The sequence below is a fragment of the Mobula birostris genome, chromosome 4 (assembly GCF_030028105.1).
Source record: "Mobula birostris isolate sMobBir1 chromosome 4, sMobBir1.hap1, whole genome shotgun sequence".
Taxonomy (NCBI): Eukaryota; Metazoa; Chordata; class Chondrichthyes; order Myliobatiformes; family Myliobatidae; genus Mobula; species Mobula birostris.
Window position 1 is genome coordinate 157430136 of NC_092373.1, and position 25935 is coordinate 157456070.

The 25935-nt window shown below is 38.0% G+C and overlaps 2 protein-coding genes across 11 annotated transcripts in view; one reads left to right on the forward strand and one right to left on the reverse strand.

Moving 5' to 3' along the window:
- pigg (phosphatidylinositol glycan anchor biosynthesis class G (EMM blood group)) overlaps positions 1–9539 on the forward strand; it is a 31555-nt gene extending 22016 nt beyond the window's left edge. For 2 of the 4 annotated variants that reach the window (XM_072256301.1, XM_072256304.1), the window contains 3 exons: positions 1907–2216; positions 5247–5410; positions 6320–9539. In XM_072256301.1, the coding sequence (XP_072112402.1) occupies positions 1907–2216; positions 5247–5410; positions 6320–6548 (703 nt within the window). In that variant the 3' untranslated portion in view covers positions 6549–9539. The remainder of the gene's footprint in view (positions 1–1906; positions 2217–5246; positions 5411–6319) is intronic. The other 2 variants (XM_072256302.1, XM_072256303.1) reach the window with 1 other exon arrangement.
- Positions 8981–25935, reverse strand: part of LOC140196685 (protein Hook homolog 3) — a 103584-nt gene continuing 86629 nt past the window's right edge. The window contains exons 20-24 of one of the 7 annotated variants that reach the window (XM_072256307.1): positions 25459–25563; positions 23953–24024; positions 23138–23274; positions 13775–13912; positions 8981–10192 (exon numbers count right to left, since the gene is read on the reverse strand). In XM_072256307.1, coding sequence (XP_072112408.1) covers positions 13810–13912; positions 23138–23274; positions 23953–24024; positions 25459–25563 — 417 coding nt within the window. In that variant the 3' untranslated portion in view covers positions 8981–10192; positions 13775–13809. Of the gene's footprint in view, positions 18835–23130; positions 23275–23952; positions 24025–25458; positions 25564–25935 lie in introns of all 7 variants that reach the window. The other 6 variants (XM_072256309.1, XM_072256306.1, XM_072256312.1 and 3 more) reach the window with 6 other exon arrangements.

Sequence of the window (25935 nt, forward strand, 5' to 3'; positions counted from 1 at the left end):
TGAAAAACATTAGAATAGGTACGTCCAAGGGCCAGATGTGTTATATCCCAGATTACTGTAGGAAGTGAGGGAAGAGATTGCTACGCCTTTGGCAATGACCTTTATTTCCTCAATGGCCGCAGGAGTAGTACCATAAGATTGGAGGGTGGCAAATGTAATTTAGTTATTCAGGAAAAGTAAAAGGGATAATCCTGGGAATTATAGACTAGCGAGTCTTTCATCAGTAGTGGGCACACAATTGGAAGGGTTTCCTAGAGACTGGATTTACAAGGATCTGGAAAAGCAGAATCTGATTAGGAATAGAATGCAATCCCTTGCAAGGGGCAGGTTATGTCTCACAAGCCAGACTGAATTCTTCAATAAAGTGACAAAACAAATTAAAGGTAGAGCAGTAGATGTTGTGTATATGGATTTTGGTAGAAGTTTGACAAGGTTCCCTGTGATAGACTCATTCAGAAAATTAGGAGGTATGGGTTCTAGAAAAAACCCTGGCTGTGGGGGGATTCAGAATTATCTTGCCCACAGAAGGCAGAGCGTAGTAGTAGATGATGAAGGCTTCCGGTCCGAAACGTTGACTGATCATTTCCACAGATGCTGCCCGACCTGCTGAGTTTCTCCAGCGTGTTGTGAGTGTTGCTTTGACCCCAGCATCTGCAGAGTATTTTGTGGGTAGTAGTAGTAGATGGAGTGTATTCTGCCTGCTGGTTAGTGACCAGTGGTGTTCCACAGGGATCTGTTCTAGGACCCGTACTCTTTGTGATTTTTAGAAATGACATGGCTAAGGATGTGGATATGTAGGTTATTAACTTTGCCAATGACATTGAAGTTGGTAGTGTTGTGGATAGTGTAGAATGTTGTCATTGGTTACAGTGGGATATTGATAGGATGCAGAGCTGGGCTGAGAAGTGGCAGGTGGAATTCAACCCAGAAGAGTGTGAAGATACACACTTTGGAAGGTTGAACTCAAAAGCAGAGTACAGTGCAAATGGCAGGATTCTTAGTGGTGGGGAGGAACAGAGGGATGTGGAGGTCCACTTCCATAGATCCCTCAAAGTTGCCATGCAAGTTGGTAGCAACACACATCAAAGTTGCTGGTGAACGCAGCAGGCCAAGCAGCATCTGTAGGAAGAGGTGCAGTCGACATTTCAGGCCGAGACCCTTCTAGTCCTGACGAAGGGTCTCGGCCTGAAACGTCGACTGCACCTCTTCCTACAGATGCTGCTTGGCCTGCTGCGTTCACCAGCAACTTTGATGTGTGTTTCTTGAATTTCCAGCATCTGCAGAATTCCTGTTGTATGCAAGTTGGTAGGGTGGTTAAGAAGGCTTATGGTGTGTTAGTCTTCATTAGTTGGGAGATTGAGTTCAAGAGCCACGAGGTAATGTTGCATCTTATTAGACTACACTTAAAGTATTGTGTTCAGTTCTGGTCTGCTCATTATTGGAAGGTTGTGGGAGCTTTGGAGACGGTGCTAAGTAGATTTACCAGGATGCCGCCTGGATTAGAGTGCATGTTTTATGAAGACAGGTTGAGTGAGCCAGCACATTTCTTTGAACTGCACTTTGTAACTACAGCACTACATTCTACATTATGTTACTGCTTTTCACTTATACTACCTCATTGTACTGATGTGATGAAAGGATCTGTATGGAAATTTTTCAAGACTTCAGTTCATTTGAAAATAGTATTCCAATTTACCAGCTTGTGTTGGCTATCCACCGGATTATTAAAAACACAGTATCAGCATTGACGGATTGTTAATGATTAGGGATTCCTATCTTTGACACATTCTTATTATAAAATTATGTAAAGATGTAATATGACACTCCTATAGTGTATAGATTCTAAGTATAACTTTATTTGTATCTTCTGTAAATATAACCATTTTATTTGTATTTTCTTTGTTAGGGGAATTATTGAAGCACGTTTTGTTTATGTATTTATCCTTGGCATACTTTTCACGGGAGTTAAAGACCTTTTGAAATCTGGAGTTGTCTCTTCTGACACAGTCTCGAACAGTAGGGGACTCTGGGAAATCTACAATGGGCTCGTACTCTTGGCTGCATTACTCCTTCGTCCTCACAACTTGCCGGTTTTATTGTTCATCCTTATAGTTCAAATGATTTTGACCAGATTTATCTGGAGGACATTGGGTTATGATGCAGCACAAATTACCATCATATATTACTGGTTTGGCCAGGCCTCCTTTTATTTTCAGGTACCTTTTTCATTATCTAATGAGCGGTAAATGAGCTGAACCTTTGTGCTTTCTTTTAGTTCAGTGTGATGACTTGAACATTAGGGCTTTAAACGCAAAATTCACAGAACATTTTGTAATTATTGTCAGTCATGAAATTATTTCATTCTGTTGCTAATGTGAAATTAATTTTACTAAAAGTACTTCTCCCTGTTCCACGAGCTGAGCAGATCTGAAAATATATTTTGAAAATTGTTTACACATTAAAATTATTAATGTAGGGCTTTGTGGGGGACTTGTGCACTCCGCAGTGCTAATCCATAATGAGAACATTCCAGTCAAAATCCGGATGGGGTCCTGTGAAGTTGAGAAAAGCCATGACATTTTACCCAGTTGTCTTGTCAATAATAATATTGTTGTGAAAATGAGTCTTGAACTTTAACTTTAATGAAGCATCATTTATGTTTTGTAGTATTTTTTAAATTAGTGAACATTCAAGTCCAGCTGATTATCTTAATTTGGGGAAAATAAGATAATTTAGTATTAAGTAACACGTACAAAATGCTAGAGGAACTCAGTAGGTCAGGTAGCATCTATGGAAAGGAATGAACAGTTGATCTTTCAGGCCAAGACTCTTCATCAGGACTGGAAAGGAAGGGGGAAAATGCCAGTGTAAGAAGATGGAGGGAGGGGAAGGAGTACAAGCTATAAGTTGAGAGGTGAAGCCAGCTGGGTGGGGGATGGTGGACGAAATGAGAAGCTGGAAGGTGACAGGAAGAAAACGTGAAGGGTTGAGGAAGAAGGAATCAGATAGTAGAGGCGAGTGGACCATGGGTGAAATGAGAGGAGGAGGGGACCCAGTGTTGGTGAAATGTAAGAAGAGGTAATAAGGGAGCCAGAGTTGTGAATGAAAGAAGAGAGAGGGAGGGGGAAAAATTACCAGATGTGGAGAAGTCAATGCTCATGCCTTCAGGTTGGAGAATACATGAATGGAAAGCGGTTGGGGCGGGGATGCAGTGAGAGAAAGGTGAGTTTGGTGTTAGGATCCCTGATGCAGCCTCTTCTACATCGGTGAGACCCATTGTAGATTGGGGGACCGCTTTGTCAAGCACTTCCACCCCATCTACATTTCCAGCATTTGTAGAATCTCTCGTTTATAATTTAATATTGATTGGATACCTTTGGGAGGAAGTTGTTCAGGATAATTCATTAACTGCAACAGCATTTTCAGACTTCCTGTATACCACATAAAAAGTGTTCAGATTCTAGGAATGAAATTTTTCAAGCTTTCTGTTCTCTGTCTGCACTGTTCTGGTTATTTATCACAGTAAAACTATAATAATGCCATTATCTGATGGTGGTATTGGGCTCAACAGGTAGTATTTCCCATGTTCCATTCCCAATCGCTGGCATCTGGGTTCCTGCACTGCCTTTAAACTTAAATAGTTAATTGGAAAATTTATTATAAAACTTAATATCAACTAAGTGTTCAATGTTATTAATAGAAATAACATCCAATAGTGTGGTAAATCTGCTAATCCTGCTCCACCAAAGGCCCAAATAAAGTCCGACAGCACAAAAGCAGATTCTTTAGCTCAACATGTCCATGGTGCCCATCAAAGCAAATCTCATTTGATTGTGTTTGGTCCCCTCCATGCACTTAGCCAAATGTCTTTTAAATGTTTTTAATATACTTTACCTGCCTCAACCACTTCCATTGGCAGCTTAGTCTGTATATAGTCCATCCCTATGGTTGAAAAAGTTGGTCATGAGGGTCTCATTAAATCTCTCCCTTCTAACCATAAGCTATGCCCTCCAGTTCTTGATTCTCTCACCCTGGGGAAAAAGAAATTGCCATATTGGGCCGGCTGGTGGCGCAATGACCCCGGCGTCGGACCCGGGAGCAGAGGTTCCCAGGTTCAAAACCAGTCGGGTCCACTCCCAAATACGCTTTCCATCCGTGCCGGGTTGAGTGTCGACCTCATAAAATAAAGGGAAAATACTGCGAAAATGTCTGTGTGAGGAGTGGTGCGCCACACAGTTTCTCTCTCGTTCCACACCTTGTAAAAAGACATCACGGACGCACGTGCACTGACTCGCACGCATGCAGGCACACGCAAAAAAAAAATTGCCATATTATCAGAGTTCACTCCAGTGGTTTAATTGATTTACTGAAGTTTCTGAAATAAACTTGTCCAAAGATACCAAGTGAGTTCCAGGATTGCATCCATTCAATACATAAAACTTCTGTTCATTCCCAGAATGGTGCATTCTTTTGTAAATTTATTGCAACTACCTTTTGTAACTACTTCAGTGTACTTAGGTCTGGAATGATCTGAATGACTGACATGCAAAATAATCCTTTTCACTGTACCTTGGTACATGTGGGGGGGGGGAACAATTCCCAACTGCAATGACTTAATGTTCTTTTCCAGTATGCAATACTTGCACGATATAGATAACCAATTCCTTTGTTATAAAATAGTCAATATAAAATAGATTTACCTAGCAGCTGTCTACTCCCCCCACCCCCCCCCCAGGCTTCAGTTTATTGCTGATCTATATCCTAGATTTTTCTAGTCTGATCTGCCAGTAATTTTCAGTGAAATATTTGATATTACACATGTGAATATATAAGAATCCTCCATTTATTGTACCACGATGAAATGAAAACACTGAACTTCAAATGTGGCATATTTAAAAAAAGTATTAACTGCGCACAGCATCTCTGCATGTTACACTTTTAGTTAATGCTGTGATCAGCTCATATATTTTAGTGCATTGAAAGTCTGAATTTTCCTTTTGGTTTTCCTTATTGTAAAATTAATGCTACAAATTGATTATTTTGGTTTATATTTTGCATTCAGTAATAACTTTTGTTCATTTCTACTGAATTTTTGAATTGACATGCCTTGCTCTTTTGTTTTGAAAGTATGTAGCTAAGAATATTATTTCAATATCTTATGGTAATTCAGAATAGGTACAAAAGGCATGGTTTTAAGTTGAGACGTAAATCATATTTGTTAAGATTAAAATGTTAACTCTCTGCAGGGAAATTCAAATAGCATTGCAACTGTGGATATATCAGCTGGTTTCGTGGGCTTTGAGGACTATGTTGAGCTACCAGCAATCCTCCTCACAACATTTGCCACTTATATAGGCCCTTTGCTGTGGGCTGTGCACCTAACCTGTTACATGAGCTCAGAAAGAAGCAGGTAATGACTTAATAGGTTTTCTTCTACTGATGAGAAATAAGCATAACTTGCCCCATTTACTTAGCTTTTACTTGTCGATAGTAACTTTACAGATGTCAAAATCTAATAATTAATTTACTCTTGGATGTTCACTTTGTTATAGTAGTTATATTAATCATTTTGAAGTTGGTTAAACTCAAATGTCTTTATGAAGAGTTAAATTTTGTGTACTAAAACTGTCTATTTTTCTTTTAAAATGTATCTATGGTGCATTTAAAATGCATTGGTACCAACATTATTCTGTTCTTTTAAAAAATCTGTAAATGAAAAATTCCCATCAGTTCAATTGTGAGAGAGGATATTTGCTATGTATAGATGGTATTCATTATCTACTTGAGAAACATCTTCATTGTTGATCATCAGTTAGTGAATAATATCTTATTAAAAGAGAAATCCCTCCACTGGCTAGGGACATACTGATTATAGTTAGACCCTCATCATTAATGTCCTTTTAATGTTCTTGCTAGAGTTCACTGAGAACCAGCCTCAGTCAGTGGCTTCAGTTTCATTGTAAATGGATGCCCATTTATAAAGTTCCATCCGTTTTGGCTTTCCCACCGCTTCAGCTCTCTTAATATCCATAATATTCACATGTGGAACAAGTTGAAGGTGTATCATTATGAAAAGAAAATTTCAATCTATTTGTTAACTAAATCTTTTGGTATTTAGGATCAGAGTTTGAATTTTTTTCTGTTAATTTGAGTTTTTGCAAGTAAAGGGAAACAAATACTTATTATAAAGCAAAGTACAGTTTTCATTGATTTTATTAAGGATGCCAAAAATTTTATTTTTCAGTAACTGTTCTACTTGAAAATTGTTTTAGTTCTGTTTGATGTTGAACATACTCTCACACTCTTTCTTTTCTGGCAGATATTCTTCTGCTTCAGTGGGACACAGCTGTTACTGTTTTATTCTGTTACGGACAATTCCAGCAGCAGTTTATATTATCCTAATTACCTCTCTGCGTTACCATCTATTTATCTGGAGTGTTTTCTCTCCAAAGTTGCTCTATGAAGGTATGCATACACTTGTAACAGGAGCAGCTTGCATCATGTTCACTGCAATGGATCAGAAAAGAATGTTAAAAACACTTTCATAAAAATGGTATTGCACTGAATTTGTTTTTCTTTTTTGGGAAAACTAATGTAACAATTGTTGTAGAGGAAAATTATTGAACTGATGTTATGTAACCTTTGACACCCTGACCAATCAAGGACTTATTAACCTCTACTTTAAGTATACCCACTGACCTAGCCTCCACAACCATATGTGGGAATGAATACCACAGATTCATTACCATCAGGCTAAAGAAATTCCTCCTCATCTCTGCTCTAAATTGACGTCCCACTATTCTGAGACCCTTTGGTTCTAGAAAATATTGTTAGTGAATGGACTGCTGATTACCAGTTGACCATTCATGCTATCACCAAAGACTGGTTTCATACTTGTAGAATAGTTTGCTTCTTTGTTAAAATACTTAAATTTGAATCCCTTTGTATGTTGTTTTCTAAGTGAGCTACCAAGTTTGATTCCATTCTGTTTCTGAGTCTTCCTCGTTCAAAAAGAAAAGTTAAAATGAAGAATTTTTCTGACAATTTGTTGCAGAGAATTCCACATACTAAGCATTCTGTAATCTTTCTCTTAATTTGAAATGACCAAAATTTGTGTCGCTTCTAGTAGATTTGCCAGACTTTTTAAACTTTTCTCAAATATCTGTGTTTTTTTTTAATCAGTTTCAGAATCATTTGATGAAATTTGAAATTCATTATTATTTTGATGGGCCCCTATTGCCTCAGTTTACTGTGACTTAACAATGACCATAATTGAGGGAGCACGGCACAGTTAATCCCATCAAACTGAGGTGAACAATTGGTGGAAGACAGAAATACAACAAAATGATCCTGTAATGTTTCCAAACCCATTGTAAACATCTTGAATGGACTCTCATGAGATCTAAAGTTAGCTGATACTTTCTATAAATTGGTTAAGTGGTAGGATGGGTTACATTTTCCAGGTGCTGAAACTAGCATGAACCACACTGACCTGTTGTCTGTGATTCCATGTAAGTTTGTTTTAAATAGAGAATTTTAGATATTCTTTTCAAATACTTTGTTCAGACTCTATTGTGAGAATTGATTTGGTGGGATTTACTTTTAAAAAAAAAACAATTTAATTATACGTCCCTTGAATCTTTTAGTTGATTATGACACCAAAACCAGTTGATTTATTTTTCAAAGCAAGGGAATAAAATGACTTATTTTTCAGAAGACTTGCTGTTTGTGTTTTAATCACATGCTTGCAGTTAATACCATTGTTCTGAACTGTAATGTGCAGCAATGAGATATTGTTCACTAAAAAGCATATTTAGCCATTTTCAGTAAAAGAAAATCAGGCATATTAGGTCAGATGCCTTGCCAATCAGTTTGTTTTCATAAGTTGGCTCATAAAGAGAATTCAACTGCATCCGCATTGGAGCCAACAAAGATAATTGCTTTTAGTTGAAAGCTGAAAGATTACAAATTAAACTTTGGAAAACAATTGACAAGATCAGTTCTATGGCAAGGGTAACTAGTGGCTTATGAATCCTGGAGTATAATAATTTCAGTGGTAATCAAAAAGTAAATTTTGAAGGTCTGGTTCTGACTCATTTCCTACCTTCTTTAAAAAAAGAGGATCTTCCAAATTAGTAGAGTTACATAAAATATCTAAACCATAGATCAGTTAACACTAAACTCAGTTTCACCAGTGTGACACAATTTGAAGTTTATAAGTTCATTCAAACTTAATACAGCTGGCAAATTAGCATAAATTAACTCTATGTTAAGGTACATGCATGTTGCCTTTCCATCACACACATGGTATATTCAAGGTGGGAAGTTAAGTTTTTTTTCCCCTTAGTTATGTTTGTATGGAGAATAGGTGATGTCTCTTTCCAATTGAAATTAGGGCTTCTAGATAACTCTTTTACATAAGTCTTACTTTAATTTTGTTATTACTTTAAGTTGTGATCTATACTTTGAGGTCCTGAGTTGAAGCACAAAGAAACCTGTAGTGATTTCTGCCTGCAAAAACAGCAACTCCTACACTGTAGTAACCAGCTTTAAAAACTTACAGCCACTACATAAATAAACATTAAAGTCTAAAACTCAGTATTATTAGTTATTTTTAAATTTAATTTGTTATACCTGCACTATACTGTTACCACAATACAAATTTCACAACTTATGCCAGTGACAACAAACCTGATTCTGAAATGTGACATGTTGAAAGTCTTCACTTGTTTGATTTGATTGACACTGCTGATGACTTTAGGTTAATAAACTATCTGAATCTTGACATGACATGTCAATTTCAAAACATGCTGCATCTGACACTTCTATTTCATCTTTAAGGCAATTTTTCACTGTTGCCCATCCCTAATTGTGAGTCACTAGGAAGCGCTGTTCTTCTGAAGATATTCCCCTGGTGGTTTATGTTCCTTGCCAAGGAATCCTTGGTATTGATTTATCAATGAACATTAAGAAAATAACACAATCTTGACAGATTTTTATTTACAATATTCGGAACTGTACACTCCTTTGCAACATACAAAGCATTCAAAGGTGTTTTGTGGAAAGTCTCATTGTATCTTACAGTTCAGTTCACTTTGTGAATATTTCCTGAAGTTGTAATTCAGTTGTGTTGGTTTGTTGTATATACATATTTTATAAGCAGTTTGTAGATTGCCAGCTATACAATGAGGTCAATGCAGAGATCATTGTGACCATTCATACATAATGAAACCTGTAATGATACAGATATAGGACACAAACACAGGTTTTCCTGAATAATTAAGTTGTTATGTCCTGAAATACTGTAAGTCAAAATACAAAGGTAAATAAATATTATAATACTATATTGTGCAAAGCTTTAAAATTTGCACTATGTGGCTTTTCTTTCCATTTGCAGAATCAAGTAGTTAAAGCAGAAAATTACTGGATAGTAAACAGGAACTCATTACACAGAGTAATAATGCTTTATTATAATAAAGCATTAGGACAAATGATATTTGTGTACAAACTGAGGTGTCAATGTTCTGAAAATTTGTTACAAATCTAAATAAACAATGGCTGTAGACTCTCCATAATGCTTATTTAACAACTGAATAACAGTTATGAAAATAGCACAAAGTGGTACTAGAGGTGCATCTATTATAGAGAAACAGTTTAGTATTTTTGAGCTTAAGTGAGCAATATCTTTCTGACTTTGTTCTGTTTTAGACAGCTAGTATATTCATCAAACAGTCCTGGATCTGCTGGAGAAAATAATATTCTGGTTTGCTCAACTGAACAGCACCCTACTAATGGATCAATTTAAAACTTTTTTTTAATAGCAGCTGAGATTGCCGATACAGTACAAAATAATGGATATGGTGCACAATGAACCTATGCCCACTTGAACTTGTATAAAGCATATCCAAATCTAACTCAATTGGTATCAGAGACAAAGGACCACCATGCATCAACCTCTGTCAGTCTGATAGCAAATTCCAAAGGGCAGTGTATTAAGCCGTAATGCCTCCCAGTTCTTTCTGGTAATATGTCCAAAATTACAAAATGGAGGAGCGGGGCTATTACATCCATAGTATAGATAGGTTAGAAAATAAACAGCAGCAAATTAAGAAATTATGCATCCAAACTCAAAAGTCATGCAAATGAGTAGTCAATGCAGGAAAGCCATGCTGCAGATCATGCAATCACGTCACTGGAAATGAACAAAAATACATTAGTAAAGTAAACTAAATAGTTAAAAATACAATCCTTAAAAGTGTCAATATGTCAAATAGGATTAACTGCAATCAATTTTGCTAAGCAGTGGTATAAGGCATTGTTATAAGACTTCAAACAATAGTTAACACAATGTTTACAATAACTAAGTTATTGTAGTGCACACTATCCAGCTCATCGTGCTTATTATTATATTCTTTGGTATTAATATGGTGTCTAAACAGACATTGCTAGTAGTTTAAAAATTAGGATCAGATAGATGAGGATTATTGTTGACATTTTATTGTGTAATTAATACTAGTAACTAATAGAAAGTAACTTGAATTATGCACCTATTGAACAAACAGTATTTTCATAATGTAAATGTTAAAATATCATTGCAAATTATGTTAATATTTTCTGTTAGTGAAATCACTAAAGCAAATGCTGAAGCTCATATCATTTATAGAAATTAAGTAATTTAAAAGTATATTTGTAAAATAAAATGATTTAATGTAAAGATTAAAAGCTTCAAATATCTGAACATCCTTTAATCGCTGGGAGAAATAAAGCAGTAAATCTTCCCACATTTACTTCAAAATGAGAGTCCCAATTCTTACTTGCGCACTTAAAACAAACTACAAAAGTACTTCTTTGACTCGATCTCTTTTTGTGGAAGAAACTACTTTCAAAAAATCTAGTTAGTTAATATATGTAAAAAAAAATATAAATTTGGCACTTTTATTAGGAAATTATGCAAGTGTGTAAATTTTAAGTTTTATCTTGAAATTTCTCTCCAAATCACCACATATTGTTAGTCTCTTTGTACAAATTACTAACAATGTGAAGCAGTAATTAGATTGCTTTATACTATGTCCACTGTTGTCTTGAATATAATTGAATGCAATGTAATGAGCCAGAAAAAAAATAGCTTTGAGAGCTGATTAGCTTCTCTCATTTACATTTTGAAAGTTCCTATTCTGCACATCTATTCCTGATTGTTTATAGGTATCACAGTAGATAATTCTTTGTAAAATTAAGCCAATAAGAGTTAAGATGAGAATTCCAATAAGTATCACTATTAAATGTTAAACAAAAATATCTACCAATAAATGCTATTTGAATCTCTCTCACTACAATAATTTTTGAACATATGCTGAACAAAATATTCTCCAGAGTGGGCTTGAAGATTAACTGTATTCCAATAAATTCATTAGAAGCTATTTGAAGGTGGTACAAATTAGCTGAAATATAACAACAAAGGCTTCAATTTCACTTCTGAGGCCACCTAATGAGTTGAGTCATTGAGGATCCTGTGCTTTCCAAAATCATAAGAAACAAGTGCAAAACAAGAGATTAAGAAGAAATTGACTAAAAAGGAAATGAGTATTGGAAAAAGGTATGATATCAGATTGAGGTAAGGTGCTAAGTGAGACTTGATATCACAAGAAAGCTATGAATACTGTGGAAATACTGTTACTTGTAGTAACAAAATGGAACCTGTATTGTACCAAAATGTTTTGCTAATAGTGTCCATGCAACATTACGCCAATGGACCTTGATTATATGACCAGCTGCAGAAAGACAAGCAGATGCGTTACTGGAAGAATGCCAAGTACACTGAACAGAAAGCACCCCAACTTTCAACTGATGCACAGTAGCTAACACTTGTGTATAAAGGCGTGTCTATACTGTCTGCTTTATTGAAGCTATCACTGCTTCTCGTGTGGTGCTAGCCTCCCCTTGAGTTAATTGTTGTTTGTTATAAAACATAGTGAAAAGTGGAGGTTTCACTGAGATGATGTTTCAGTGCAGGAGCAGACCAAAGGGGATTGTGCTGACCGCCTTTTCCCGGGGAAACTCTGACAGAGAAGTGATAACCAAAGAATAACTTAGCTTTCCAGTCAAGTAGCAAATAACGAGTTCTGCCCTACTTCTGTTCCATACACTATGTTCTGTGCTACTGTTAACTGAGTGGATCAGTTTCTCTCTTTACAATTCTGATGCTTTCAGCATGGCAACCAGAAACATACGAATATCAATAATTAGATTTGACTGGTAAGAGCACCAGACACCCCAAATTTGAACAATAAGTATGTCAGAGACACCTAAGATATGATGTTAGGGAAGCATCAGTGCCAGTTTAAAAAAAAGGAAGAGTGGGATTTGTGGAAACAGCTCATATATTTAATCCTTACAGGATGCTTTAGTGAACAAAAGAAAGAGAAAATGCAATAAATCAGGTGAGGAAGAGGAACTAGAAATTAGTAATAATGGGACAAGGGAGTCCTTCCCTCTCTCAAATAAAGGGACACCGGCATGGTATATGTTTAATAATTATAGGAAGGGATTGGTGTTCAGAACTACAGATAGGGAATCAAGGGGTGTACATCGACCTTGGGTGGCAGAAGAATTATGGGCCATAGTAAAAGTTTTGAAAAAGCTATTCAGAAACTTAAAACTATTGTTGTGTGCCATAAACCTAGTATTATGGATTTGGAAGCCTTAACAAGGGCATGGTTAGGCTCCAAATTTTGATTTTTATGAGACTTAATTTCAGGATTTTTGAAGAATACTAACTGTACCAGACCAGGACATGCTACCATCCAAATGAAGATTTTTATAAAAATATGTATGATGCATTGCATGCTGCCTTTCCTAAAAAGGCTAACTGGTCTAAGACTATGGAGACACAAGGTCGAGTCTGTAGATATATACAGAAAACAATACTGCCGAAAGAGCAAGGGACTGGACTTACAATTAGTATTATTGCAAATGGTCTTCAGCCCAAATTACATCCTGTCCTTTCCAAATAGAGAACAGCCTATTAATGTCCTAAAATCAGACCTAGTAAAGGTTAATACAGGAGACCAAGATTTATCTCATACCTTTCTACTTTCTCCAGATGTACCTGTAGACTTATGTGGAAGAGATTTATTGTGTTAACTGCGAGGCACAATTACCTGCACTCCTGAGGGACTTGATGTGTGTATACCAGAGAGCCATTGTGGACTATACTATTTCAGTAGTAGTCAACCTATTTTGTACAAGTTACAGTTACTACCCACTTATCATGGAAATTGGAAAATTTTTACAGGAGTGCAATGTCTTGAAAGTCTCCGAAGATTACCCTAGATTACGTTTAGACCTACAACTCGATAAGTTGCACTGTTATCTTCTCTGTATGACATATTGTGACTCGGCTGAAGATGACAATTTTATGCATCAGAAGTTGGATCCCTATATCAGGAAGGAAATTATTCTGTACACTTCAGTAAATCACAAGGGTAATTCCAGTATTGCGGCAGCAGATCAACTTCCCTACAAAGTTTAGTGGATGAAACAAGATCAGGAGAACAGGGAATCCCACTTACCTCTCACAGTTTTCAAAGCTAAAGCGCAAAGGACCAAGGACCAATGATTAAGGGTCCAGGGGTCTGCCATGACAGATGGTCCTGGCAATGACTGGATGGAGTCTGTGGCAATTGCAAGGTGGTAAGGGCTTTCTTTTGTCACTCCTTAGTCCATTAGGAGCAGAGGCAATCTTTGAACTGGAAGTTGCAGGATGATTGTTACTTACTCTCCAAGGTCCCACTGCAACTTTGGGCTCTCCAACTAAGTGAAACAAGTAAGGTGCTCACAGCTGAGCTGCAGAAAGTGACCATCTATCCAAATGCTCCACTGCCCCACAGGGCACAAGACCCTCTTTTCCTGGAGGCTGAAGAAGGGATAGATCATATAAATCAAACATGGTTTGTTGCAAGCTGTAAATCAAGTTTCTGAAAATGTATGATACGTATTTTACAAAATCCAGGGAAACTAGTGAAGGTGGAATGATCTCATACTCCACCCTCTGATGGACTATTAGTGCATTTACAGATCAATTTTATAGAATTACCTTTGCGTGAAGAATATAAATATGTATTGGTCATTATTGGAAAAGTGCTGCAGCAACTTCAAGTGGGTGATCCTGTCAGTGATGTTACTGCTGGTGTTCCACCCTGGGATACACCTACTTGTGAAGCTCTGCCCAAGGAATTATAGCTCACATTGAACAGTCTCCCTGTACAGCGCCTCCTTCCAAACTCAGGAGAATTACAAGACTCTGGGAACAGCACATCATCTTAAAATTAGCTCCATCATGGGTGCTAATTTTAAGGCAGGAAGAGGGATGAGGTCCTGAAGTGTGAGTTTCGGGAATTAGGCAGAAGGCTGAAGAACAGGACCTCAAGGGTGACGTTCTCAGGATTGCTGCCAGTGCTACGTGACAGAGATGGTAAGAATTGGAGGAGATGGCAGTTGAATGCGTGGCTGAGGAGTTGGTGCAGGGAGCGGGATTTTAGATTTTTAGATCATTGGGATCTCTTCTGGGGAAGGTGGGACCTGTACAAATTGGATGAGTTGCACCTGAACTCGAGGGGGAGCAATATCCTTGCAGGTAGGTTTGCTAGCATGGTTCAGGAGGGTTTAAACTGATTTGCGAGGGGGATGGGACCCAGAGCGATAGAGCAGTGAAAGAAGTGCATGGAGTAAAGCCAGATCTAACATACAGTGAGGCTTTGAGGAAAGAGAAGCAGAATAAACGGTGTAAAGACAGTAAGGTAGAAGGGCTGAAATGTGTGTACCTCAATGCAAGAAGCATCAGGAACAAAGGTGATGAACTGACAGCTTGGATACATACATGGAATTATGATGTAGCGGCCATTACAGAGACTTGGCTGGCACCAGGGCAGGAATGGATTCTCAATATTCCTGGATTTCAGTGCTTTAAAAGGGATAGAGAGGGTGGAAAAAGGGGAGGAGGGGTGGCATTACTGGTCAGGGATACTATTAGAGCTACAGAAAGGGTGGGTAATGTAGCAGGATCCTCTTTTGAGTCAATATGGGTGGAAGTCAGGAACAGGAAGGGAGCAGTTACTCTAATGGGGGTATTCTATAGGCCCCCTGGTAGCAGCAGAGATACAGAGGAGCAGATTGGGAGGCAGATTTTGGAAAGGTGCAAAAATAACAGGGTTGTTATCATGGGTGACTTTAACTTCCCTAATATTGATTGGCACCTGATTAGTTCCAAGGGTTTAGATGGGGCAGAGTTTGTTAAGTGTGTCCAGGATGGATTCCTGTTACAGTATGTGGACAGGCCGACCAGGGGGAATGCCATACTAGATCTAGTACTAGGTAATGAACCGGGTCAGGTCACAGATCTCTCAGTGGGTGAGCATCTGGGGGACAGTGACCACCGCTCCCTGGCCTTTATAATTATCATGGAAAAGGATAGAATCAAAGAGGACAGGAAAATTTTTAATTGGGGAAAGGCAAATTATGAGGCTATAAGGCTAGAACTTGCAGGTGTGAATTGGGATGATGTTTTTGCAGGGAAATGTACTATGGACATGTGGTCGATGTTTAGCGATCTCTTGCGGGATGTAAGGGATAAATTTGTCCCGGTGAGGAAGATAAAGAATGGTAGGGTGAAGGAACCATGGGTGACAAGTGAGGTGGAAAATCTAGTTAGGTGGAAGAAGGCAGCATACATGAGGTTTAGGAAGCAAGGATCAGATGGGTCTATTGAGGAATATAGGGAAGCAAGAAAGGAGCTTAAGAAGGGGCTGAGAAGAGCAAGAAGGGGGCATGAGAAGGCCTTGGCGAGTAGGGTAAAGGAAAACCCCAAGACATTCTTCAATTATGTGAAGAAAAAAAGGATGACAGGAGTGAAGGTAGGACCGATTAGAGATAAAGGTGGGAAGATGTGCCTGGAGGCTGTGGAAGTGAGCAAGGTCCTCAATGAATACTTCTCTTCGGTATTCACCAATGAGAGGGAACTTGATGATGGTGAGGACAATATGAGTGAGGTTGATGTTCTGGAGCATGTTGATATTAAGGGAGAGAAGGTGTTGGAGTTGTTAAAATACAATAGGACAGATAAGTCCCCGGGGCCTGATGGAATATTCCCCAGGCTGCTCCATGAGGCGAGAGAAGAGATTGCTGAGCCTCTGGCTAGGATCTTTATGTCCTCGTTGTCCACGGGAATGGTACCGGGGGATTGGAGGGAGGCGAATGTTGTTCCCTTGTTCAAAAAAAGTAGTAGGGATAGTCCGGGTAATTATAGACCAGTGAGCCTTACATCTGTGGTGGGAAAGCTGTTAGAAAAGATTCTTAGAGATAGGATCTATGGGTATTTAGAGAATCATGGTCTGATCAGGGCCAGTCAGCATGGCTTTGTGAAGGGCAGATCGTGTCTAACAAGCCTGACAGAGTTCTTTGAGGAGGTGACCAGACATATAGATGAGGGTAGTGCAGTGGATGTGATCTATATGGACTTTAGTAAGGCATTTGACAAGGTTCCACACGGTAGGCTTATTCAGAAAGTTAGAAGGCAAGGGATCCAGGGAAGTTTGGCCAGGTGGATTCAGAATTGGCTTGCCTGCAGAAGGTAGAGGGTGGTGGTAGAGGGAGTACATTCAGATTGGAGGATTGTGACTAGTGGTGTCCCACAAGGATCTGTTCTGGGACCTCTACTTTTCGTGATTTTTATTAACGACCTGGATGTGGGGGTAGAAGGGTGGGTTGGCAAGTTTGCAGACGATACAAAGGTTGGTGGTGTTGTAGATAGTGTAGAGGATTGTCAAAGATTGCAGAGAGACATTGATAGGATGCAGAAGTGGGCTGAGAAGTGGCAGATGGAGTTCAACCCAGAGAAGTGTGAGGTGGTACACTTTGGAAGGACAAACTCCAAGGCAGAGTACAAAGTAAATGGCAGGATACTTGGTAGTGTGGAGGAGCAGAGGGATCTCGGGGTACATGTCCACAGATCCCCGAAAGTTGCCTCACAGGTGGATAGGGTAGTTAAGAAAGCTTATGGGGGGTTAGCTTTCATAAGTCGAGGGATAGAGTTTAAGAGTCGCGATGTAATGATGCAGCTCTATAAAACTCTGGTTAGGCCACACTTGGAGTACTGTGTCCAGTTCTGGTCACCTCACTATAGGAAGGATGTGGAAGCATTGGAAAGGATACAGAGGAGATTTACCAGGATGCTGCCTGGTTTAGAAAGTATGCATTATGATCAGAGATTCAGGGAGCTAGGGCTTTACTCTTTGGAGAGGAGGAGGATGAGAGGAGACATGACAGAGGTGTACAAGATAATAAGAGGAATAGATAGAGTGGATAGCCAGCGCCTCTTCCCCAGGGCACCAGTGCTCAATACAAGAGGACATGGCTTTAAGGTAAGGGGTGGGAAGTTCAAGGGGGATATTAGAGGAAGGTTTTGTACTCAGAGAGTTGTTGGTGCGTGGAATGCACTGCCTGAGTCAGTGGTGGAGGCAGATACACTAGTGAAGTTTAAGAGACTACTAGACAGGTATATGGAGGAATCTAAGGTGGGGGCTTATATGGGAGGCAGGGTTTGAGGGTCGGCACAACATTGTGGGCCCAAGGGCCTGTACTGTGCTGTACTATTCTATGTTCTATGTACTAGCCTCCATAGTAACCAAGACATCTTAAAGGAGTGGTGCCTTAGGAAGGTGACGTCCATCATTACAGATGCCCACCACCCCAGGACATGCCCTCTTCTCACTGTTACCATCAGGAAGGAGGTGCAGAAGCCTGAAGGCACACACTCAGCAATTCAGGTACAGCTGCTTCTCCTCTGCCATCCAATTTCTAAATGGACATTGAACCCATGAACACTACCTCACTACTTGTTTGTTTTGCAGCACTTATTTCAACTTACTATTTAAAAGACATAAATACTTAATGTAATTCATTTTTGTCTATCATGTACTTCATTGTACTGCTACCATAAACTTTATAAGTTTCATGACATATGCCGGTGATATTAAGCCTGATTCTGATCCTGATCTGAACTCCAAAGAATTACAGGATAAACATAACATGGACTCTACAGTGGCCCCTACTTACTGTGAGAATGACAGTGATTAAAGAAAAAGATTGACAGCTATGTCATTTGAAACTATTGCTTAAATATTGACAAGCTAGTGACAGATCAATTCACTATTGCTCAACTGCTCAACAATCTACTGAACAACAAGAAGTGCTTCTTAATGAAGAACAACTGAAAGAGTTTTAAACTTTAAAAGTGACATTGTGTACTGCAACTAGATTAAGAATCCCTGATACAGTTGAACAATTCACCCTGTATGTCAATGAGAAACACGATAGCAGTCTTATTTCAAGGACATGGAGACCAACAACATCCTGTTGGTTATTACTCTGCAAAAGATTTGATTCTATACATCGATGGCTCCTCAATGATTAAGAGAGAGGTTCAAATGGTTGTTTCTGAAATGGAGGGTATTGATCATTTAATATGTCACTGCAACCAGAAGGGCAAGGGCCTTTATCAGAAGAGTAGTAAAGGTACATGTACATATCTCAGTCCTCGCTGAACGCTATTTATTGGGTATGTGGTTACTGGACCTACCCCTGGCTGCCAGGCATGTTCCCCAGGTATGAGGGGTAGAGGAGAGAGCTGTGGCCCTGGAAGGGCTGCTGTTATTTTGCCTACATAGCGCCCCACATGCAACACCAGAGGCGCAAAAAAGAGATAGAGAAATTCTGGATACTTGCCTTTTGGAGGTATGACACTGCAAGATTGTCTCAGGAATTGATTAATATGGCACCGACCTTAGAAAAAATAGCGAATGAAACCGCATATGCCTTTGATCAAATCAAACAAGTATGAACCAAGTTATCAGCATTTCTGATGGCTCTTCGTGCAGTAGCATTACTGAACAGCATGACTTTGGATTTTATTCTATCAGAAAAAGGGGGCACTTGTGTAACTAACTTGGCAAACCACATCCAAGAAGCTACCAAAGAGATTAAGAAAGGAGGGGATCAGTATCACAACAATTACACGCTGGGAGGTGGATGGTGGTCAAATATTCTGCATTATGATGTAACTATTGGTATTATTAAAATGGCTGTTATTCCTTTACAATTCTTGTGTGAAATAATAGGATAAAGGAGAGGATATTAATGAAAAGAATGGGTAAAGAATGGATATTTCAATTACAGTATTTGGTGAAATGTAGTGTTGTCAAGAAATGAGAAAAAGTGAACATGGAAATGTACTTATAGTAACAAAATGGCATTTTTGTCTGCAACAAAATGGAACCTGTATTGTACCTGTAAAGTACTTTCCTAATGTTTGTGCAACATTATGCTGATGGACGTTGATTGTATGACAAACTGCAGAAAATTAAGTAGATGTGTTACTAGAAGGTGGTCCAGAACACTGATTAAGCAAGTGAACGGAAAGCACCCTGACCTAAAACTGATGTGCAGTAGCTAACACTTGGGTATAAAGGAGTGAATGTGCTGTCTGTTTTGTCCAAAGCTATCACTGGCTCTTGTGCAGTGATGGTCTCCCCTTGCAGCAAGCAAAATAAATGTGCTTATGACTGACCCACTCTGAGTTAATTGTTGCTTGTTATAAGACGTAGCAAAAAGGTGCTCAACAATACCAACTTTAAACATAACAAAAATTTTGATGACACCAGTAAGCAGTAACAGTGATGGAAACAAAGCTCAAAGTTTGCAAATGAACTTATTGCAAAAAGGTAGTGTAATAGTATTAATTGGCTGCAAATTAATTAGCAAAATGTTTTGAAAAAGTATCCAAGAGTAATAACGTATGTCACTTCACTGCACAGACTAAATATTGAAGACGGTTGTGGAAGTTGTAAAGATTTACAAAGCACTGGTGGGATGACAATTTACAAATCAAGTACAAATCACCGGTGATGCTGAAAATTTGAAGTCTTGCCCAAATGAACAATTATTGACTGATAAATCAACTCTTTCCCTACTTATGTGCTTTGACTTTGAGATCTTCTGAAATATTCTGTCTTTAAATTAAGAGTCGGCAACTCCACACAACTCAAGCACAGATATGCTTATGTCAGAAAGATTAAGTAATAATCCAATTGTGAACAAAAATGAGAGCAAAGTCAGTTTTATGTTCTGAAAGCAAAGCCATCACGAGGCTTGTTGTGGATGTTGTGGATTATCATGTTGTGGATAGTGTGGAGGGCTGTCAGAGGTTACAGCGAGACATCGATAGGATACAAAACTGAGCTGAGAAGTGGCAGATGGAGTTCAACCCAGATAAGTGTGAGATGGTTCATTTTGGTAGGTCAAATATGATGACAGAATTAGTATTAATGCTAAGGCTCTTGGCAGTGTGGAGGATCAGAGGGACCTTGGGTCCATGTCCATAGGACACTCAAACCAGCTGCACAGGTTGACTGTGTGGTTAAGAAGGCATACAGTGCATTGGCCTTCATCAACTGTGGGATTGAGTTCAAGAGCCGAGAGGTAATGTTACAGCTGTATAGGACTCTGGTCAGACCTCACTTGGAGTACTGTGCTCAGTTCTGGTCACTTCACTACAGGAAGGATGTGGAAACTACAGAAAGGGTCCAGAGGAGATTTACAAGGATGTTGCCTGGATTGGGGAGCATGCCTTACAAGAGTAGGTTGAGCGAACTTGGCCTTTTCTCCTTGGAGCAACAGAGGATGAGAGGTGACCTAATAGAGGTGCACAAGATGAAGAAAGGCATTGATTGTGTGGATAGTCAGAGGCTTTTTCCCAGGGCTGAAATGGCTAACACGAGAGGGCACAGTTTTAAGGTGATTGGAAGTAGGTACAGAGGGGATGTCAGGGGTAAGTTTTTTTAGAGAGTGCTGAGTGCGTGGAATGGGCTGCTGGCGACTATGGTGGGGGTGGATACAATAGGGTCTTAAGAGACTCCTGGATAGGTACATGGAGCTTAGAAAAACAGAGGCCTATGGGTAACCCTAGGTAATTTCTAAAGTAAGTACATGTTCAGTACAGCATTGTGGGCCAAAGGGCCTGTATTGTGCTGTAGGTTTTCTATGTATCTATGAAGCAAGTGGAAAGGTAAGATGGAAGAGGTAGAGAAGTCAAAGCAAAAAAGAAAACCTGAAAGGTTAGTTCAGACTGCCACTTAAATAGAGAACATAATAATACATAGTAAATAAGAGTAAATGATTGCCCCTTCAAGCCTCTCTGAAATAATTCTACTGCCAGGATCAAAGTATAAGGAGAACATGCTTTGAAGAGTTGTTCATAGAAAACATGAAGACAGCAGATGAATAGAAATGATAGAATTATTATTTTAAAATAGGACCCATTATAATATTTAAAAGGCATGGTGAAAAAGCAAAATTGTTAGCTTGTTTCTATCAGAGCTGCAGTGTGTGCTGTTCTAGAGAGCGGAGTTGATGGCTCCAATGATCTTTTCTCGATATAGAAAATGCAAAGTAAATGTTACTCATGGACAAATAAAAATGAAAAAGAATATATTATTAATTGTTTAGACTTTTTCAGAAAATAACTACAAATTGTTTGGCAAGGTGAGCTCAAAAGCTCGTTTCAGTCTAGATCAACTGAAAAACTCAACAATAACTGATAGGTTCTACCCAAGGGTCAGATAGGTACTCGAATATGATAAGTAGATAGAGATGATCTGACTGAATAGCAGAAAAATCTTAGAGAGCTGAATGGTTTATTCTGAAGTGCTGCAGCGGTCTCAAGATTTCTGACCTGAAGCAAGGATAATATGCTGCTGCAGAGCACAACAAACACATGTTCAGATTTTAATTCCAAGTTCATCATTTTCACACTCTGTTTATCATGAGCCAGGTTTCAATTACTTTTTTCAATAAAGTAGCTTATATTGCTTGAATGATCTATGGTTAATTGTACAATGATCTTCCAAGAGATGCATCTTAATTGTTAATCCTGCAGTTGGAGCCTTTTGGAGCAATTTTGCCCTTCCATCCTTCCCAGCACACATGACACTGTCATAGATTCAAAATTTAAAATACAGAGTAAAATCATAATTGATATTGAACAAATTAAAATATCAAAAACTATAGCCTTCTCATAAGGATGAGTAACTGGATCATGAGACACCAGAAAGCAAATAACTGATCATCTGTACTTCAACGTTATTAAATTTAAAAAGCGCAATTGGTTTAACTGGTACTTTAAATCTATTTCGTTCATACCACTACAAAAGTCATCAGTGTTGAAAAATGGAGCATTTGATGGGTAGTCAGCAATGCAATGTCAGCAAATAATAAGAAACAATTGTTCCTTTTACTGTGGGAAGGATTATTAGATGGGTTGAAACACACAGTAACTATTTCCTATTCCAGATCTTCTGAACCGTACTGATGATAACATCAATTTACTGATGAACTGTAAGCATTCTGAGCTATTAGCATGCCTCAAAAAGCTAGGTCAAGTATTATTAAACCTTTTATTAAGGGAAGACATGGAGCCAGAGCTGGAACAGACAAGCTGCTAACTAGATAAGTTGAAGCTAGTTATTGCATTTAAGTATTTTAAAATGTATTGTTCGTTTTAATTTTGCATAATATGCTTCCCACAGCATAAATCTGACAAAGCTGGAAGAATGAGAAAAGGTCATTTGACTAGTCAAGCTATTAACAAGAGGCCATGTATGACTGCATCACAAATCATGTATTCCCTGTCTTGACCACACTAATTTTGAGTTCCTACCTTACAGAACAATGAAGTTAACAGTCTCTTTATTTTTAGTAAATATTTTAAATAAAAAGGGATGAAAATTTAAACCTACAGGATAAAAATGTGGAAATGAAGCCAAACAGAAGAGTATTCTCAATCGCCATTGCTGAATAAATTATTTTGTGGGAATGTGGACCAACAAATTTAATCCACTGATTATTTTATATTACAACTATGGCATAAAATCTCATACATGGGTTAAATAAACAATAAATTCACTACAAATATTAGCACAAAAATTTAAAAACACAAAGTGAACAAGAATAAGTTTACAAGTAGCAGAAGATAATCAGTTCAATTATATGCTGTATGATTTGCGCTGATGCCACTGCTTGTACCTTCTACCTTGCTGTAGCTGGTTGAACGTGTCCAGGGTATGGTCGTCGTGTGCTTGTTGCCTGTCTCTGTCTAGCTAGGAAGGACTGTCCTGAACCAGTGCTGGCAAGTCTCTCTTCTGCTGCTTTTTTGTGAAGTGCCATACCCTAATATGAGAAACAAAATAAATTGTAAATTAAAAATTAAACGATGTAAATAGCAGTTCAGAAAGTTAACATTTCATATTACAAACTGTACAGAATGAGCAGAGTCACTGAATAGTCCAAGTTCTGATGAAGAGGTTTTGACCTGAAAAGTCACTTCATTCTCTTTCTGAAGACACTGATTTAATTGTAGAATGTTTCCAGCATTTTCTATTAAAGATGCTGGCAGGGTTAGATTGTAGCAAAATGGCTGGTGCACTTGAGAAAGAACAGAAATAAAAATCATTACAGTGGGTAATAGATCTAATTTTTTGTTTTATTTCTTTGGAAAAGGGATGACCCATAAGGGATATTATTTAAAAGCTTTTTTAAGGGAATAGTTAAATGTAATTCTTACATGCTTGTGACTGCAGAACAATAGATAGAATCTTGAAAGGAGCATGGGAGTGTAAAATCAAATGTTCTGTTAACGTAGGTGTGATGAAATTTAAGGAAAAATTAAAATGAATATTTGAAGATGTGAACAATGAAATGAATTTTCAAGGGGCACAAGGCTGCAGCTTTCTCTGGTTTCTACTTATATGCTCCCACTTTATCTCTCTAGACACCTTGTATGATGTTAACCCATCTCTTTTCCCATTTTTCACTATTAACAATTTATCCATTTTTTCATATTCTTACCATGTTATACCATGCACTAACAATTAGCTTCTCTTCATGATCTCTCTGAATCTTTGTCTTCTCATATTCTTTCTAAAAGCAAAATGTTTCGGAAAAAATAAAGATTTTAGCTCAATAGACTAAGTCGTCTAATTCCAAATGGTAAAATACTTGAATTAAGCACTGATAAGTCAAATACAAAGGTAAATAAGGTAGCTGGAGTGAAAAAATTCTGTACACAACCTGCTAGATCATTGAAAACATTGGTTTTCTAACTCAACACAAAATTAGGAATACATTTGATGTAAGGAAAGAAAGAAAGATAGAGCTCTTTATTTACATATTTATCAAATTGTTCTTGAAGTAGGTGTAGATCTATGTAGATCTTGATGTAGATAGAAGAACGTAGATGTTATTCTGCAAAGAAGATAACAACTGTACTTATTCGGTAGCTTTTACACTTTATTCATTACACTTATTCTCGCTCAATGAACTGTGTAATGGTTTGTACAAAATAATAAACTAATACAAGCTGTTATTATTCAATAGATCACACTCCAAAAATAATCTCTACATTACATGCACTGCTTATATCATTGCTGATGAGAAAAAAAAATCTGAAGTTAAATGGATAGGCTGGATAAGTTGTTGTTTTCTTGGAAACAAGAAAGGTTAACAGGGATCTGATGAACACACTTAAAATGAAGAAGTGCTTAAATAGAGTGGATATGAGGAATTGTTCCATTGCCAGAATGGCTAGGAACCAGAAGTCAAAGAATGAAGATAACTGGCAAAAGCACCAGAAGAGTAATGAAGAAAAGCATTTTTATGGAGCGATTGGTTAAAATCTCCAGAGGGAAATAAGAGGAAGGTTCAAATATGATTTTCTAACAAGAACAGGAGAATAAGGGTTTCAGATCACCTGGATTGCTCTTGCATTTAACCTGCATGGAATCAAAAGGTTAAATGGACTTCTCGGCTGCGGTATTTGTGATTCTGTGAAATGCTAAATCGAGTAATGGTATGTAACATTCCCACCCTCTTCTCATTCTTCATCCATGTCAAGTCAGGTTGTCATTCATGGTTAATTGCCAGCAGACAGGTAAAGGGAGGAGTAAATTTAAGAGAATCGTGATTGCACCATTTGCAGTCTGTAAGTCCAAAGAGACAATGGTTTTATTGTAAAGTGGTACTTAAGGAGCAGTATTGGATGTTTGAATACCATTATCTTCCATGGTCTCTGATTCACTATTGACCTTAGACACCACAATGTTTGCTCCGGTGGTGGTAAGTATTTTATCCTTCATAAGTTTAAGATGAAGCTGTGCCTGTACCAGGTCAAAATGGTATTAGCTAATCAGGTATCAAGCACAAACCAAATGGGGCTGTTCTTGTTCAATAGATTACAATGTAATTAATTCACAATGTAAGGATGAATGCAATTATCTAAATTCTGGGAATAGATTAATCAAGTCAGAATAAAATGTAGATAAGAAAACAGAAATACATTACTGCTCAGTATCATACCGATAAGGAATGCAACATTCGTTCCTTTTCTTGCAGTTGATTTTTCAGGGACTGAACTTCTGGGGCTGCTCCTTGGTTCTGCTTAGGGTCCAAAGTTCTGATAACCTAAAAAATAAAGAACAATTCTGTTCAAACATTTATTACTTAGTGGCTAATTTTGAAGGAAAAAAAACAGGACTAATACATAGAGGCATCTTAATCAAACACAGAAAGGCTAACTCAGGGAGTATAAGCACAGGTATTCTCATGACTATGCAAGTCAATATACAGTGGTATTAGAAACTTAGCAAACCCTATAGAACTTCCTCTGTTTCTGCATAAGTTTGACCTAAAATATGATAAGATCTTCACACAAGTCCTAAAACTAGATAAAGAGAACCCAATTAAATAACACAAAAAAACATTTATACTTGTTCATTTATTTATTGCTAAAAATATTACATGTATTTGTTGGAAGAAAGTATCTGAACCATTGCC